Source organism: Elgaria multicarinata, chromosome 3 (genome assembly GCF_023053635.1).
Source record: "Elgaria multicarinata webbii isolate HBS135686 ecotype San Diego chromosome 3, rElgMul1.1.pri, whole genome shotgun sequence".
Classification (NCBI taxonomy): domain Eukaryota; kingdom Metazoa; phylum Chordata; class Lepidosauria; order Squamata; family Anguidae; genus Elgaria; species Elgaria multicarinata.
Window position 1 is genome coordinate 150,473,366 of NC_086173.1, and position 15,576 is coordinate 150,488,941.

At 45.7% G+C, this 15,576-nt stretch overlaps 1 protein-coding gene across 1 annotated transcript in view; it reads left to right on the forward strand.

Annotated features, from left to right (window-relative positions):
* The window catches only part of LOC134395528 (zinc finger protein 850-like), a 66,519-nt gene that overhangs the window by 42,905 nt on the left and 8,038 nt on the right, over window positions 1–15,576 (forward strand). The window contains exon 5 of the mRNA XM_063121692.1: window positions 3,254–3,368. Within this exon, the coding sequence (XP_062977762.1) occupies window positions 3,254–3,368 (115 nt within the window). The remainder of the gene's footprint in view (window positions 1–3,253; window positions 3,369–15,576) is intronic.

Consider the following 15,576-nt stretch of genomic DNA (forward strand, 5'->3'; position numbering starts at 1 on the left):
AAAGGTCCACTGGGAAACTGATATCAGCCTAGTTTTAGCTGACTGAAGTAAGTTCACCCCAGAGGACCTGAGTGTGCGGGGCGGACTATATGGGAGAAGGCGATCCCGTAGGTAACCTGGACCCAAACCATTTAGGGCTTTAAAGGTAATGACCTGCACTTTGTACTTTGACCGGAAACTAATTGGCAGCCAGTGGAGTGATTTTAATGTTGGGGTAATATGCTCACCCCTAGATGTTCCGGTGACCAACCTGGCTGCCATATTTTGAACTAGTTGAAGTTTCCGAACTAGGTACAATGGTAGCCCTATGTAGAGCGCATTGCAGAAGTCAAGGCTTGAGGTTACCAGCGCATGCACTACTGTCTTTAGGTCTTCTGACTCTAAGAAGGGGCTCAGCTGGCGTATCAGCCGAAGCTGATAGTAGGCACTCCTGGCCATTGCATCCATCTGGGCTGCCATTTGGAGCGACGGATCCAGGAGCACCCCCAAACTGCGAACACAGTCTTTCAGGGGGAGTGTAGCCCCATCCAGAACTGGTTGACACACCTCCAAACGTAGGTCAGAGCCCTTGACAGCAAGCACCTCTGTTTTGTCTGGATTCAGCTTCAGTTTGTTTTTCCTCATCCAGCCCATTACTGCCTGCAAGCATTCATTCAGAGGAGACACACTACCCTTAGCTGACGCTGTTATTGAAGGCATAGAGAAATATATTTGGGTGTCTTCAGCATACTGATAGCACCCCGCCCCATGCCTCCGGATGTTCTCTCCCAGCGGTTTCATGTAGATGTTAAGCAGCATTGGGGATAGGATGGCACCTTGTGGTATGCCATACAACAGCTCCTTTTTTGAGGAGCAATTATCCCCAAGCATCACCATCTGGAATCTACCTGAGAGGTAGGACCGGAACCACTGGAGCACAGTGCCCCGATTTCCAAACCCCTCAGGTGATCCAGAAGGATACCATGGTCGATGGTATCGAAAGCCGCCGAAAGGTCCAAAAGTGCCAGCAGGGACACACTCCCCCTGTCAATTCTCATGCAGAGATCGTCCACTAAGGCGACCATAGCTGTCTCAACTCCGTATCCTGCCCTAAAGCCAGTTTGAAATGGGTCTAGAAAATCTGTATCATCCAAGACTGCTTGGAGTTGGAAGGCAACTGCCCTCTCAATCACCTTGCCCAAAAATGGAAGATTTGATACTGGTCTATAATTATTAAGGTCCAGGGGATCCAGGGAGGGCTTTTTTAGAAGCGGCCGTACCACTGCTTCTTTTAAACTTGGTGGAAAACTCCCCTCCCTGAGAGATGCATTAATAGTATGTTGTAGTTGTAGTCTAACTGCATCTCCTCCCTCGGCGACCAGCCAAGAAGGACAGGGATCGAGAGGACAAGTTGTCTTCCTTACTCGTCCAAGCAGCTTGTCCACATCATCAGTACTCACCATCTGGAACTGATCCAGTGTAATCCTACTCATGGAGTTGCTGGACACTTCAGCTTCAGCTTCTGTTATAACGACGGTATCTAAATTGGCTCTTATCCAAGAGATTTTATCTGTGAAATGATCATTAAATGCATCACAGTGAACTACCGAAGGCTCTAAAACTGGGTTCAGGGGAGGAGGTGCCTGAGTTAGACCCCTCACCACCCTAAACAGTTCTGTTGGATGTGAATTCGCAGACACAATGCAGTCAGAGAAGAAAGCTTTCTTCGCTGCACGTATTGCCACCCCATAGGAACGAAGATGTTCTCTATGATGTGCCTTGTCGGATATGAGACGAGTTTTCCTCCATCGGCGCTCCAGTCGTCAACCTTCCTGCTTCAGCTTCCTGAGATCTTCTGTGTACCAAGGTGCCCGATTGGAAGCAGGTCGAAGAGGATGTTTGGGGGCAATCGTGTTGATAGCCCTAGTTAGGTCTTGATTCCATCTATTGACCAGGGCTTACCCAGGACCGTCGACAATACCAGCCATAGCACCCTCTAAGGCTTTCTGGAATCCAAGAAGATCCATCAGCCTTCGAGGGCGGACCATCTTAATAGGTCCGCCACCCCTGCAGGGGCGGATGGTAGCCATGATATTAACCCTGACCAGAAAATGGTCTGTCCATGACAACGCAGAGGTATTTACCACCTCCGCCCACAGATCTGTCTGTTCGGAACTGAAAACAGCATCGAGGGTGCGACCTGCTGAATGTGTCGGTCCAGAGACCAATTGGGATAGGCCCATGTTTGTCATGGATGCCATGAACTCCCAAGCTGCACCTGACAAACCACTCCCGAAAGGGATGTTGAAGTCGCCCAGGACCAAAAGCCTGGGCGACTCCAACACCAGTTCTGTGAGCTCGGCCAGGGAGTCTGATAGGCAGCGGGCTGGCCGGTACACTAACAGAATCCCCAGTCTATCCCTGGTCTTTAGACTAAGGTACACAAACTCGATGTGATTCAATTCCCGGACAGGAAGTCTGGTCAGGTTGAGATTATCCTTATAGACCACAGCTACTCAGCCCCCGCTCACTTTTCCTCACCTGCTCGATAACACAGTACCCAGCTGGGAGGGCCTGGGCCCATGTTGGGCCACTGTCATCTCCCAGCCAGGTCTCTGTGAAACATGCCAGGTCGGCCCCCTCATCTGTGAAGAGATCATAAATTATATTTGTCTTGTTTTTAACTGACCTGGCATTGCAAAAGAGCAAGGAGAGGGTCCGTGGTTGGCTTGGTTCGTTCTCCAAGTTCCCCAGGGTGGCAGGGCGACCGGAAGGAAAGATGGGTGTTAAATATCTATCTCTCCTTCCCCTGTAATGGCACTTTGCCCTGCCATCACCATATCTCCCTCTGCCCTGCACAACTTGAATTGTCGCCTCCTTTCCATTATACATTATACATCTACAATAACTTCACAATAGCAAATTAACAACAATACGCAATTAACAGGGGAAATTAACATTACTAATTAATTAATGGTACCTAAGACAGAGCAAAGCCCTGAGCAACGCATTTTAAGGGCAGCGGCCTTTGCTATAAGACATCAATATGTGGTTTTTTAAAATCTGCAAAGTATTGGAGGCCCTTGGCATACCTGAGCTTTGTTGGTGGAGGAAGAAATAAACATGCCGAAGGGGAGACTACAATTCCCAGGAGCCTCTGCGGCTCCGTAAAAGGAAAGGACAGGACTACATTTCCCAGCAGTCCCGGTCTGCCTGGGTGCTTGTTACCAGGAGGGGTGACGTTCTTATGTTGGGAGAACCGCTGGCTGATTAGGTCTTGGGACGTGGAGACGCTGCAGACCCGGGACGAAGGCAGCAGACTTTCAGGGTGGAGGTGGACGAATTCACGCAGCCTGCAAAAGCACCTGAATCCCACTTTGCAAATGCCGGTAAGTGGGGAGAAGGGACCAGATTTGGGGGCGGCGTGTTTGTTCTCCTGGAGAGCCCCCTTGGCGTGGAGGCTTTCACGATGGCGTTACAAGAGGGAGCAGCGTTTCAGGTCCCTCCTCCTTTGTCCTTCTGGAAGGCGGGAAGGAAAGGAAGAGAACCGGAGAAGCTGGGAAGGAAGCCTGGAGGCCTTTTCAAGCTTGGGGAGCGTCTCTTGCTAACTCAGAGGAGAAAGCACGGAACGTACTAAAACGAAGGACACCGAATTATTATTATTATTATTATTATTATTATTATTATTATTATTATTATTATTATTTAATTTATTTATTTAGCACCATCAATGTACATGGTGCTGCACAGAGTAAAACAATAAAATAGCAAAACCCTGCCGCACAGGTGAGGATTCTGAGGTGAATTGGAAGCCAATGAAGAAATTTCAGAAGTGGAGTAACATGGTTAGAGCGGCGAGCCAAGAAGATGATCTTAGCAGCAGAGTGGTGAACAGAAACCAATGGACTGATGTGAGAAGAAGGAAGGCCAGTGAGAAGAAGGTTGCAGTAGTCCAAATTAAAATACTTAAAGGAGTTAAACATTTAGTTTTCATAGAAAACCACACAGAATCAAAATATAAACTAACAAGTGGTTTTGGGGAACAGTTCCTATGACCCCCAACACAGTGGTTTCTAGGGATCATCTCCAAACATAAAAAGAAAACAGAATACAATAAAGAGAAGGTGACTGCAGTTTCATGCAATGCTTCATAGGCACCAGTTCAAAAAGACCAAAATAAGTGGAGGAGGGGTTGCCAAAAACTGCCACAGATTATTACCATGTTTACATCTGCCCCCCCCCCCCCGCACCCTCTCCTCACAACAATGCAGGCCAGCATTTCAAAGTAGCCATAGGGATACACGGGAATGATACCACAAGCCCCTCAAGAACCAGAAGAAGCTGAAAATGCTTGAGGAGGTTGAAATTAGCAATCCAAGCATCCTAAGACTCTGTGCTTGATACATGTTTCATTGCACTTGCCCCTTGCGCATAGCCATAATATGGGGTGTCATTCAGAATGGCCAAAGGAAAGCATTAGGCTGTCACCAGAGGCACGGAGAAAAGAAGGGGAGCCCCAAAATTCTTGTAGAGGCTTGTAATAACACTAAGCATCCTAACAGTTTTTGCTGCAGGAAAGCTCCATTGGCATGGCCCCTACACTGCACACGGGCACATGAGGTTTCTTCAGACTGGCCATAGGAAAGCATGGCGCTATCTGGCAGCCCCAGAAAAATCAGGGAGAGCCCCCAAATTCTCATAGAGGCTTGTAATAACACACTAAGCATCCTAAGAGTTTTTGCTGCAAGCGTGTTCCATTGGAATGGCCCCTACACTGCGGACAGGCACATGAGGTTTCTTCCGAAAGGCCATAGGAAAGCATGGCGCTATCTGGCAGCCCCAGAAAATCAGTTGGAGCCCCAAAATTCTCTTAGAGGCTTGTAATAACACACTAAGCATCCTAAGAGTTTTTGCTGCAGGCACGCAGCATTGGAATGGCCCCTATGCTGTGCACGGGCACATGAGGTTTCTTCGGAATGGCCATAGGAAAGCATGGCACTATCTGGGAGCCCCAGAAAATCAGTTGGAGCCCCAAAATTCTCTTAGATTTTTATTTTATTTTATTACATTTCTATACCGCCCAATAGCCGAAGCTCTCTGGGCGGTTCACAAAAATTAAAACCATAATAAAGAGGTTTGTAATAACACACTAAACATGCTAAGAGTTTTTGCTGCAAGTGTGCTCCATTGGAACAGCCTCAACATTGCATTGCATGGTGCTATCTGGCAGTCCCAGAAAATCAGGGGGAGCCCCAAAATTCTCTTAGAGGCTTGTAATAACACACTAAGCATGCTTAAGGTCTTATTAAAAACAACCATAAGAATGATTTTCTGGGGCTGCCAGATAGTCCCATGCATTGCTATGGCCATTCTGAAGAAACCTGACGTGCCCATGCGCGATGTGAGGGCCATTTCCACAGAGCACACCTTCTGCAAAAACTCTTAGGATGCTTAGTGTGTTATTACAAGCCTCTAAGAGAATTTTGGGGCTCCAACTGATTTTCTGGGGCTGCCAGATAGCGCCATGCTTTCCTATGGCCATTCGGAAGAAACCTCATGTGCCTGTGCGCAGTGTAGGGGCCATTCCAATGGAGCACGCTTGCAGCAAAAACTCTTAGCATGCTTAGTGTGCTATTACAAGCCTCTACGAGAATTTTGGGGCTTCCCCTCTTTTCTCTGTGCCTCTTGTGACAGCCTAATGATTTCCTATGGCCATTCTGAATGATACCCCATATTATGGCTATGCGCCAGGGGCAAGTGCAATGAGACATGTATCAAGCACAGAGTCTTAGGATGCTTGGGTTGCTTATTTCAACCTCCTCAAGCATTTTCAGCTTCTTCTGGTTCTTAAGGGGCTTGTGGTATCATTCCCGTGTATCCCTATGGCTACTTTGAAATGCTGGCCTGCATTGTTGTGAGGAGGAGGTGTTGGAGGGGGGGGGCAGATGTAAACATGGTAATAATCTGTGGCAGTTTTTGGCAACCCCTCCTCTACTTATTTTGGTCTTTTTGAACTGGTGCCTATGAAGCATTGATGAAACTGCAGTCACCTTCTCTTTATTGTATTCTGTTTTCTTTTTATGTTTGGAGATGATCCCTAGAAACCACTGTGTTGGGGGTCATAGGAACTGTTCCCCAAAACCACTTTGTTAGTTTGTATTTTGATTCTGTGTGGTTTTCTATGAAAACGAAATGTTTAACTCCTTTAAGTATTTTAATTTGTAGATGATCCCTAAACTCCTTCAATGGTTTCCTATGGCCATTCGGAATGACACAATGCATTTCAATGGCCATTTGGTGTCCTTCGGTTTAGTACGTCCCGAAAGCACGAGGCGGATCGTAACTGCTCGGGAGGCGTAACGCTGCCTTCCTAAAGGGATGCTCCTGTGTCGCTCTGGAGGGTGCAACATGTGCTGAGCGCGAGCATCAGAAAGTCGGAAGGTGCCAAAAGCAGTCCAGCCCCGACCGCCCCCCTCTTCCTTCACCCCTCAGGTCAAGCTGGGGAGTTCGGGCACCACAATATCACGTGATGCGAAGAGGGCCCTAGGGCTTGCTGCCCAGTTCGCTGCAGGGACTTCACCACCAGCTGTGAGGAAGGCAAAGAGGCCAGTCAGGCTCTGTAGCCAACTTGAGGTGGGAGGAAGGAACAGAGAGAGCTGCCTTCTGCTCCTTGGTCCATCTAGTCCAGTATTGCCAACACTGACTGGCAGAGACTCTTCAGGCAGGCGTGTTTTTTTCCTGCCTTCCCTGGAGATGCTGGGGATTGAACCTGGGATCTCCTGCATGCAAAGCAGGTGCTCCATCGCTCATTTCACCCCGATCCCAAATGTAAAGATGGGTGAAATTGTGGGCTAGCTCATGCCAATGGCTGCAGCCTCCAGTCAAAATTGCCTTGGGCGCATAGGTGCGTGACTGGAGTTGTATGTAGGATGAACTCTGTGAACTGAAGTTCGTGCGTCCATCACTTGATGTATTTGTGGTGCTTTCCACAGCCTCGCGTCAAAACATTGTGAACAACCCACAGTTCACAATAAACCATGGGTTCTCTTTATAGGATGTCTGTGGTTAACAAACCATGGTTTGTTAGCACAGCTCGGTTTAGACAGTATTGTTACAGACAACTATTACATTTTGTAATGGCGGCTGTGCTGCTTCCTGCCTTTGTCCTGCACTCTGGTAGGTTTTTTTCCCTTCACGCGCTTAAAACATGATCTCTGCCTGACCAGGAAGAGTTTCTTTTTATTGACCTGGCTGGATATTTTTCTGGCATTATTATTATTATTTATTTATTTATTTATTTATTTATTTATATAGCACCATCAATGTATTAGCAAAAAGGGGTACAGAAAATCTGAAAAGGAATTCTAGGTGCTAAGCCCATATTAAAATGCTTGAAGTTTGAACAGTACGCTTCAGTGAGAATGAGATGTCACATTCTAAGACATATTTATTTCTTTAAAACAAGGATATAGGATTGCAAGTCCCATTTTCCATCCCCATTGGCTAGGGCTGATGGGAATTGAAGTTCTCCAACATCTGGAGGGCTGCATGTTCCCTTCATAGACTTAACAATCTAAAAAGACCTTACACAGAAGGAAAAAGCCATAAACAAACCCTAGTTCAAAGCTGATTTATGATCCTGGTTTGTTTGGGCACAATAAACCATAATGCTAGGTTCAGAGGTAATATGAAGCTATCTCCCCTTCTTGGTTTGTTTACCTGCTCGCATAATGGATGGAATGAAGAGCTGCATGCACCAACATACTGCTCATTCACATGACTGGATTATTAAGCCAGGATTCCCGGCTTAGCATGTGTGAACGTGACCAGTGTTGGAGATTCTGGGGAAATTGGGATTAAGTCAGTTCTCTCCCTTCTCATAGAATCATAGAATAGTAGAGTTGGAAGGCCATCGAGTCCAACCCCCTGCTCAGTACAGGAATCCACCCTAAAGCATCCCTGATAGATGGTTGTCCAGCTGCCTCTTGAATGCCTCTGTTTTGTTTATGTAGAGTCAACCGACCTTTGATGATGTGGCTGTGGGGGGCGGAGCCTAGCAGTCGAATGATACAGTAAAGTTCTTCCAAGCTCCGGATGTCTGAAGCCTAGAAGCGCATTTATCTCCGTATGATTGGCATGATAAAGTGGGTAAATCTCAGCAGTATTATGAATCCTCCGTGAAGTTGAAGCACGTAAAAAATCCCTCTCAGTGTAGCCGGAAAAGCTAGTTTCGATTTGTGGCTGAGAAGGGGGAAACGCATGGAAGGTACTAAAAATAACTTTGATGAGACACAGACAGTTTAAGTGAAAGAACGTTATATCCTTATGTGAAAGCGAAGTACAGAGAGGATGCAAATTAACTCGCTCTGGGAATAAATCTTTGGTGGTGTAGGAGGTGGTGGGGGCAGCGAAGGGAAGAGCGAGTGAGCAAACTGAAGCAAACCCTGCTCAATGCAGGAATCCACCCTAAAGCATTCCCGACAGATGCTTGTCCAGCTGCCTCTTGAAGGCCTCTAGTGTGGGAGAGCCCACAACTTCCCTAGGTAACTGATTCCATTGTCGCACTGCTCTAACAGTCAGGAAGTTTTTCCTGATGTCCAGCTGGAATCCTTTAACTTGAGTCCATTATTCCGTGTCCTGCACTCTGGGAGGATCGAGAAGAGATCCTGGCCCTCCTCTGTGTGACAACCTTTTAAGTATTTGAAGAGTGCTATCATGTCTCCCCTCAATCTTCTCTTCTCCAGGCTAAACATGCCCAGTTCTTTCAGTCTCTCTTCATAGGGCTTTGTTTCCAGACCCCTGATCATCCTGGTTGCCCTCCTCTGAACACGCTCCAGCTTGTCTGCGTCCTTCTTGAATTGTGGAGCCCAGAGCTGGATGCAATACTCTAGATGAGGCCTAACCAGGGCCGAATAGAGAGGAACCAGTACCTCACGTGATTTGGAAGCTATACTTCTATTAATGTAGCCCAAAATAGCATTTGCCTTTCTTGCAGCCAGATCGCACTGTTGGCTCATATTCAGCTTGCAATCTACAACAATTCCAAGATCCTTCTCGTTTGTAGTATTACTGAGCCAAGTATCCCCCATCTTGTAACTGTGCCTTTGGTTTCTATTTCCTAAATGTAGAACTTGGCATTTATCCCTATTAAATTTCATCCTGTTGTTTTCAGCCCAGCACTCCAGCCTATCAAGATCACTTTGAAGTTTGTTTCTGTCTTCCAGGGTATTAGCTATCCCACCCAATTTTGTGTCATCTGCAAATTTGATCAGTGTTCCCTTCACCTCCTCGTCCAAATCATTAATAAAAATGTTGAAGAGCACTGGGCCCAGGACTGAGCCCTGTGGTACCCCACTCGTTGCCTCTCCCCAGTTTGAGAAGGTTCCATTGATAAGTACTCTTTGAGTCCGATTCTGTAGCCAACTGTGAATCCACCTAATAGTTGTTCCATCTAGCCCACTTTTAGCTAGTTTATTAATCAGAATGTCATGTGGTACTTTGTCAAAAGCTTTGCTGAAGTCAAGATATATGACGTCCACAGCATTCCCACGGTCCACAAGGGAGGTTACCTTCTCAAAAAATGAGATCGAATTTGTCTGACAGGACTTGTTCTTGACAAATCCATGTTGGCTTCTAGTGATCACCGCATTGATTTCAAGGTGTTTACAGATTGACTTCTTTATAATCTGCTCCAGAATTTTCCCAGGGATGGATGTCAGACTGACTGGTCTGTAGTTCCCAGGTTCTTCCTTTTTGCCCTTTTTGAAGATAGGGACAACGTTAGCCCTCCTCCAGTCGTCCGGCACCTCACCCGTTTTCCATGATTTTGCAAAGATAATAGACAAAGGTTCTAAGAGTTCTTCCGCTAGCTCCTTCATTACTCTAGGATGCAGTTCATCGGGCCCTGGAGATTTGAACTCATTCAAGGAAATGAGGTGTTCATTGACCATTTGTTTATCAATCTCAAACTGTAATCCTGCCCCCTCAACTTCTGCTTCGCTTTTTCCAGGGGGGTCATAGACCCGCTTTTGGGAGAAGACTGAGGCAAAGTAGGAATTGAGCACTTCAGCCTTTTCTTTGTCATCTGTTATCAATTTGCCATCCTCATTAAGAAGTTGAACCACCATTTCTTTCCTCTGTCTTTTACTACTCACATATCTGAAGAAAGCCTTTTTATTGCTTTTAGCATCCCTCGCTAATCTCAGCTCATTCTGAGCTTTAGCTTTCCTGACACCATTTTGGCACTTCTGCGCCACTTGTCTGTACTCTTCTTTTGTAGCCTGGCCTTCCTTCCACTTCCTATATGTGTCCCTTTTTGTTTTCAGGTCATCTCTAAGCTTTTTGTGGAGCCACATTGGTTTCCTCTGTTGTCTTCTATCTTTTCCCCTTGTTGGAATTGTTTGTAACTGTGCCTTTAAAATTTCCTTTTTTAAATACTCCCATGTGGTAAATAACAGGCAAGGAGTCCAAACTGCATGAAGGGGAGGCATCCCATTTAGGCTACCCCGTCCTGGTTTTATTAAGAGCTACTTGGTTACATTCCTTGTTCACAGGCTATGATTGGTTGTTGCTTACATCATGTTAGTTGCTGACTGCCTCGTGCGCATAAGGTGTTTGTTAGTGTGTGTTCAGCATGAATATACCATACAAGGATCTAAGGAAGCGCGTGTTTATGGTGCCCTCTGTGTTGTATTGTACTCTCTGTGGCTCTTGCGTCAGCACATTCTTGACATGGTTAGCCAGTGTCAAGAAGTTCCTTAGCAAGGCCTATCTTATCATTGTTGTCCTTGTTCCAGCACATCTCAGTATGGCCTGCCAGTACTGAATGTGTACCAGAGACGAACAACAATAAACCCCACATCTCCCCCTTTTTATTCTTATAATTGCAAAGCCTTGTAAGCATAATAAATTTGACGTTTGCTTGGTTTTGAAGCTCTGGGACGGCAAGAGGGAACACACTATGACATTAATCCTGGGATACATTGTAAGAAACAGCAGAAGGTGATTAATAAAAATACAATCAATACAGCATATTGAAATATAGTTTTGAACCATCCTGTTGGAAACCAGGACCATAAAAACTTCCACCATTCAGGTGCAATATCTTGTTTGACTTCATGTGCATATGTTTTAAGTAAGTCCAGTTGTTGTTGAATTCGGTTACTATTGTCTGTGAGATTGAAACAGCACATGTCTTTCACAGCTTCGCAGCCAAGATGTCTTTGTAACAACAAAAAGTCAATTGCAGCTCGATTGTCCAGTATAGCATGTCTTAAGTCCTGTTGTTCTTGAATCAAAAGTCCAATAGCAATGGAAGTACTGTTAATTGTCTTTGCTAGCAAACATGCCAAATGCCCAATTTGTTTGGCATTTCCCACAGCCAATCCAGGAACCCCGACAAGACTCATAGCCAGGGAGAGGTACTCTGCTGGACTCATGACAGTAACATTGCCATCACAAACTGCATTCATAGTCTCAGTCTCTCTTTGCTGTCGAGTATTTTTAGTAGGCCGAGATGGTAGAATCACTGTCAAGCGACTAAGACTACATTGTGTTAAGGTTATATTAGCTGGTACATAATTATAAGTACGGGACCCACATGTGAAAAACCATCCAATTGGCAATATAATGTGTCCATAGTTACTTGTTACATTTTCTATTTTTGAACAATTCCACAGAGAAGGCCCTGGGGACAAACAGCCTTTTTGTGGACGGTGAATGGAGCAATTTACCATTCTAGCACATGTGTTATTCTTGTGGTTTACAACATATGGGGTGTATAACTATATAGCATCTTGGGGCAACTGGTATGTAGCAATTCCCCATTTGGCCATGGTATGATAATGAATCTCACTAAAGTTCATAAATTTACTCAACCCAGTAACGTTACCAAGAGAACCAGGAGCTTTGCATATGGGAATGAGACATGTACTAAGTAATCCATGCATATCTGGGGCATCAGAAAGACAGAAATCAGTGGTGTTTACTATTTTGGCTAACTTTATCCATACATTGTACTGCAATCTGTCATGTAGTGAAGTGCTTATAACTGGACAAGTTATACAGCTAAATAGCATAATTATTGTCAGCAAAGAATTAGCATTTAAGCAAGCAAATGCAGCAACTAGAAAATTCTCTGGAGTTGGATCAACATGCTGTTGCTCCATTAATTGTTGAGCTTGGAGAGATAACGCCTTTATCTCTCCCCATGTTGGTTTATGTTTTTGGACGGGCGCCCTGCCACGTGCTTTCAGGGGAGTTGTAGGGAGAATTCCGGAATCGGGTTGGTCAATCCTTGATGCCACGACATGTTCTTTCCAGGGCTTCACACACCGTGCTGGAACCCACACTGGTCCTGTTGGAGTAAGTACAGCAGCATAACCCCGACCCCAAGTGATCAAGGGGACAGGGCCGTGCCAGACAGGATTAGGTAGCTGCCGGTACGTGACCAGCGGCTGCGGCAAAGGGGTATGCATTTGGAAATGTTGTTGTAATCGGGTAGTATTAGTTGGTAGGAGAACATTCAAATGGTTAATAGTGAACAACACTTTCGCTAGCCATTCCTGGCGGGAGCCCAAACCAATGGGGATCCCTGCTTTTTGTTTTTGTTTATACGGGTTCAGCCTGTTTCCAGGTGAGGGGTAGGGCAGTATCTGCAGAGTGGCGTTAAACTGTGAAAGTAGGTCACGACCCCACAAATTGACATGTATTTCTAAAATTACCGGTCTGATTTGAGCTGTGCGAGGACTTCCAGGTGCAGTCACATTAATCCAGTGTGTACTTTGCTTGGAAACTTGGGGTCCGCCCACGCCCCAGACTGCAGGGGCTGGTTCCGTAGGCCACTCTGTAGGCCAAAGATGCTCTGAAATGACAGAAACATCGGCACCTGAGTCTAGGATTCCCTCAAATGATCTACCATTTAACTGGTAGCACCGCTTTGGTTTTTCAGTCTGAATGTGTTGTAGTACTGCTGCTATTTGAGGGTGGATTTGGTCAGTAGACCCAAATCCTTCAGTGTGCTGACAACTTTTCCCTCCCGCTGGCAATACATAAGGGATTAAGATGAGTTGTGCCCACGCATCTCCAATTCGTAATTTCATAGGGAGATGGCTCCATATTTGAACATAGATTATGCCTTGATAGTCTGAATCGATAACCCCTGGCACAATTTGGATACCTTGTTTACTGGCATCGGACCGAGGTAGAATGAGCCCAATAGTTTGATTAGGTAAGGGGCCTTGAAGTTGAGAGGGCATAAAAATGACTTCTCCAGGTAAGGTAATTTCTTTATCTTCAGTGTTACTTAAATCTATGCCTGCATTTCTGCTGGTAGCAGTGGGTGTTTTAAAGGCAGCTGCAGGTGTGGATAATGAAGCACCCTTATTTCCCGGGCTAGGTGCAGGCCCGTTAATTAGTTTCCTGCTTCTTGGTTCTCTGTACTTCTACACTGGTTTGCCCAGTGATACCCTTTTCCACATTTAGGGCAGGGTTTAGATGGCTTTGTCTCCTCCTCCCTTTTTATGAGCACCTCCTCCAGGAGCACGACATTGGTTCTTAAAATGACCTGGCTTTTTACAATTAAAGCAGTTGCCACACGGCTTATTGCCTTGTTGGGGGGCTCCGGCTAACATGGCCATTTGGTGTATCTGAGTCCCAACATCTGCGCAAGTCTGGATCATGTCGGCCAACTCATAAGTTTGCCGAGTAATAACGGATTGCACAACTTTACGGCAATCAGCATTGGCGTTTTCATAGGCTAATTTCTTCATTAGTTCTGCTTTTGCTTCCTCATTGTCAATTTGTCTCTGTAAGGCTTCCTTTAACCTGTCTATAAATTGATGGTAAGGCTCACTAGGTCCTTGGCATGTGATAGTAAAGGATTTTGAGGGTTTTCCAGACACTGGCACCCTTTGAAACGCTTTCAGGATGCAGCGGTTAATGGCCTGAAAGGTAGGCATAGGCAGTTGCCCCTGAGCTTCTACTTCTGCAAACTGTCCACTGCCATACAACTGTTCTGCTGTTATTACTCCATTAGAGCTAAGGGCTATATGGAGTGCTTCTTTTCTATATTCACTGTCCCAAACTACATATTGGGCTGGATTCAGGATCATGCGAAATAAATCTTTCCAATCTTGAGGAAGCATAGTGTATCCATTTCCAATACTTTCCACCATGCCTTGAGCATAAGTAGAGCGTATGCCTGTCTCTTTAATAGCTTTATTCAATTCTCTAAGTACTGAATAAGGCAATGATGTCCAATTGACAACTACCTGTCCTTGGTCATTTTGATGTGAGGTTATAGGATAAGCTGAAGGAAAGTTATCAAGACCTTCAGACAACTCATCAGAGGTTAGTGTTCCCTTCCTCTTTTCCTCTTCAAAAGCCTCACGGACTTTACTAAGTTTTGGCAACACTTTACTATTTGCTTCTCCTCCTCTCAGCTGTGAAGCTGATGCAGGAGGCAATAACTGGGGCTATGGGAGTGATGTTTGAGAAATGGGAGCGATAGAAGATAAAGAGCTGGAGGATGCCTTGGTTTCTACCTTCTCCAGTGCATCTTTGCATCGCTGCCATAACAAGTGCTGTATGGGGGCTCGTGGTTCGGTATATAGGTGTGTACCTATTTTTACCCAATCTGTGAGCTGGAGTGTCCCTGCCTCGGGATACCAAGGGCACTGCAACCCTATTTCATTTACTAAGTCTCCAACATGACTAAGGGATACAGTTGTACAACCTTGCTGTTTTAAAATTTTATGTAACTCTTGTGCATGAAGCGTCTGCGGAGCTGACAATTCCCCCCCCTCAACTCACGATAAGGGAGCGTCGTAACGCTGAGGTGCACCAAGGCTATTCCAGCCGATGAGCAGGGGGCTTCTTGGATCCGATCACGTCGGGGTCACCAGATGTGGTAAATAACAGGCAAGGAGTCCAAACTGCATGAAGGGGAGGCATCCCATTTAGGCTACCCCGTCCTGGTTTTATTAAGAGCTACTTGGTTACATTCCTTGTTCACAAGCTATGATTGGTTGTTGCTTACATCATGTTAGTTGCTGACTGCCTCGTGCGCATAAGGTGTTTGTTAGTGTTAGATCAATGTTCTTTTCACCCAAGGACGAGATCCAAACAGCCCTTAAGCACGACTCCACCATTCCAGCGACAGAGGGTTCAAAAGCGCTTTATTGATTAGTAATCAAGGCCTGGTCTCTTCAATGGGAGCAATCAGACAAAAGACATAGGGAATATGGTACAGTATTAAAGCTTTCAAGGGGCAGGGCCCAGTAGCAGCATTAACCAATCAGAACATAACACTGAGGCATAGCTAATTATGCTAAACAGTCCTGTAAACAATACCTTTGGCCTGACAGTAAGTTACAGAGAGTGTTCAGCATGAATATACCATACAAGGATCTAAGGAAGCGCGTGTTTATGGTGCCCTCTGTGTTGTATTGTTCTCTCTGTGGCTCTTGCGTCAGCACATTCTTGACATGGTCAGCCAGTGTCAAGAAGTTCCTTAGCAAGGCCTATCTTATCATTGTTGTCCTTGTTCCAGCACATCTCAGTATGGCCTGCCAGTACTGAATGTGTGCCAGAGACGAA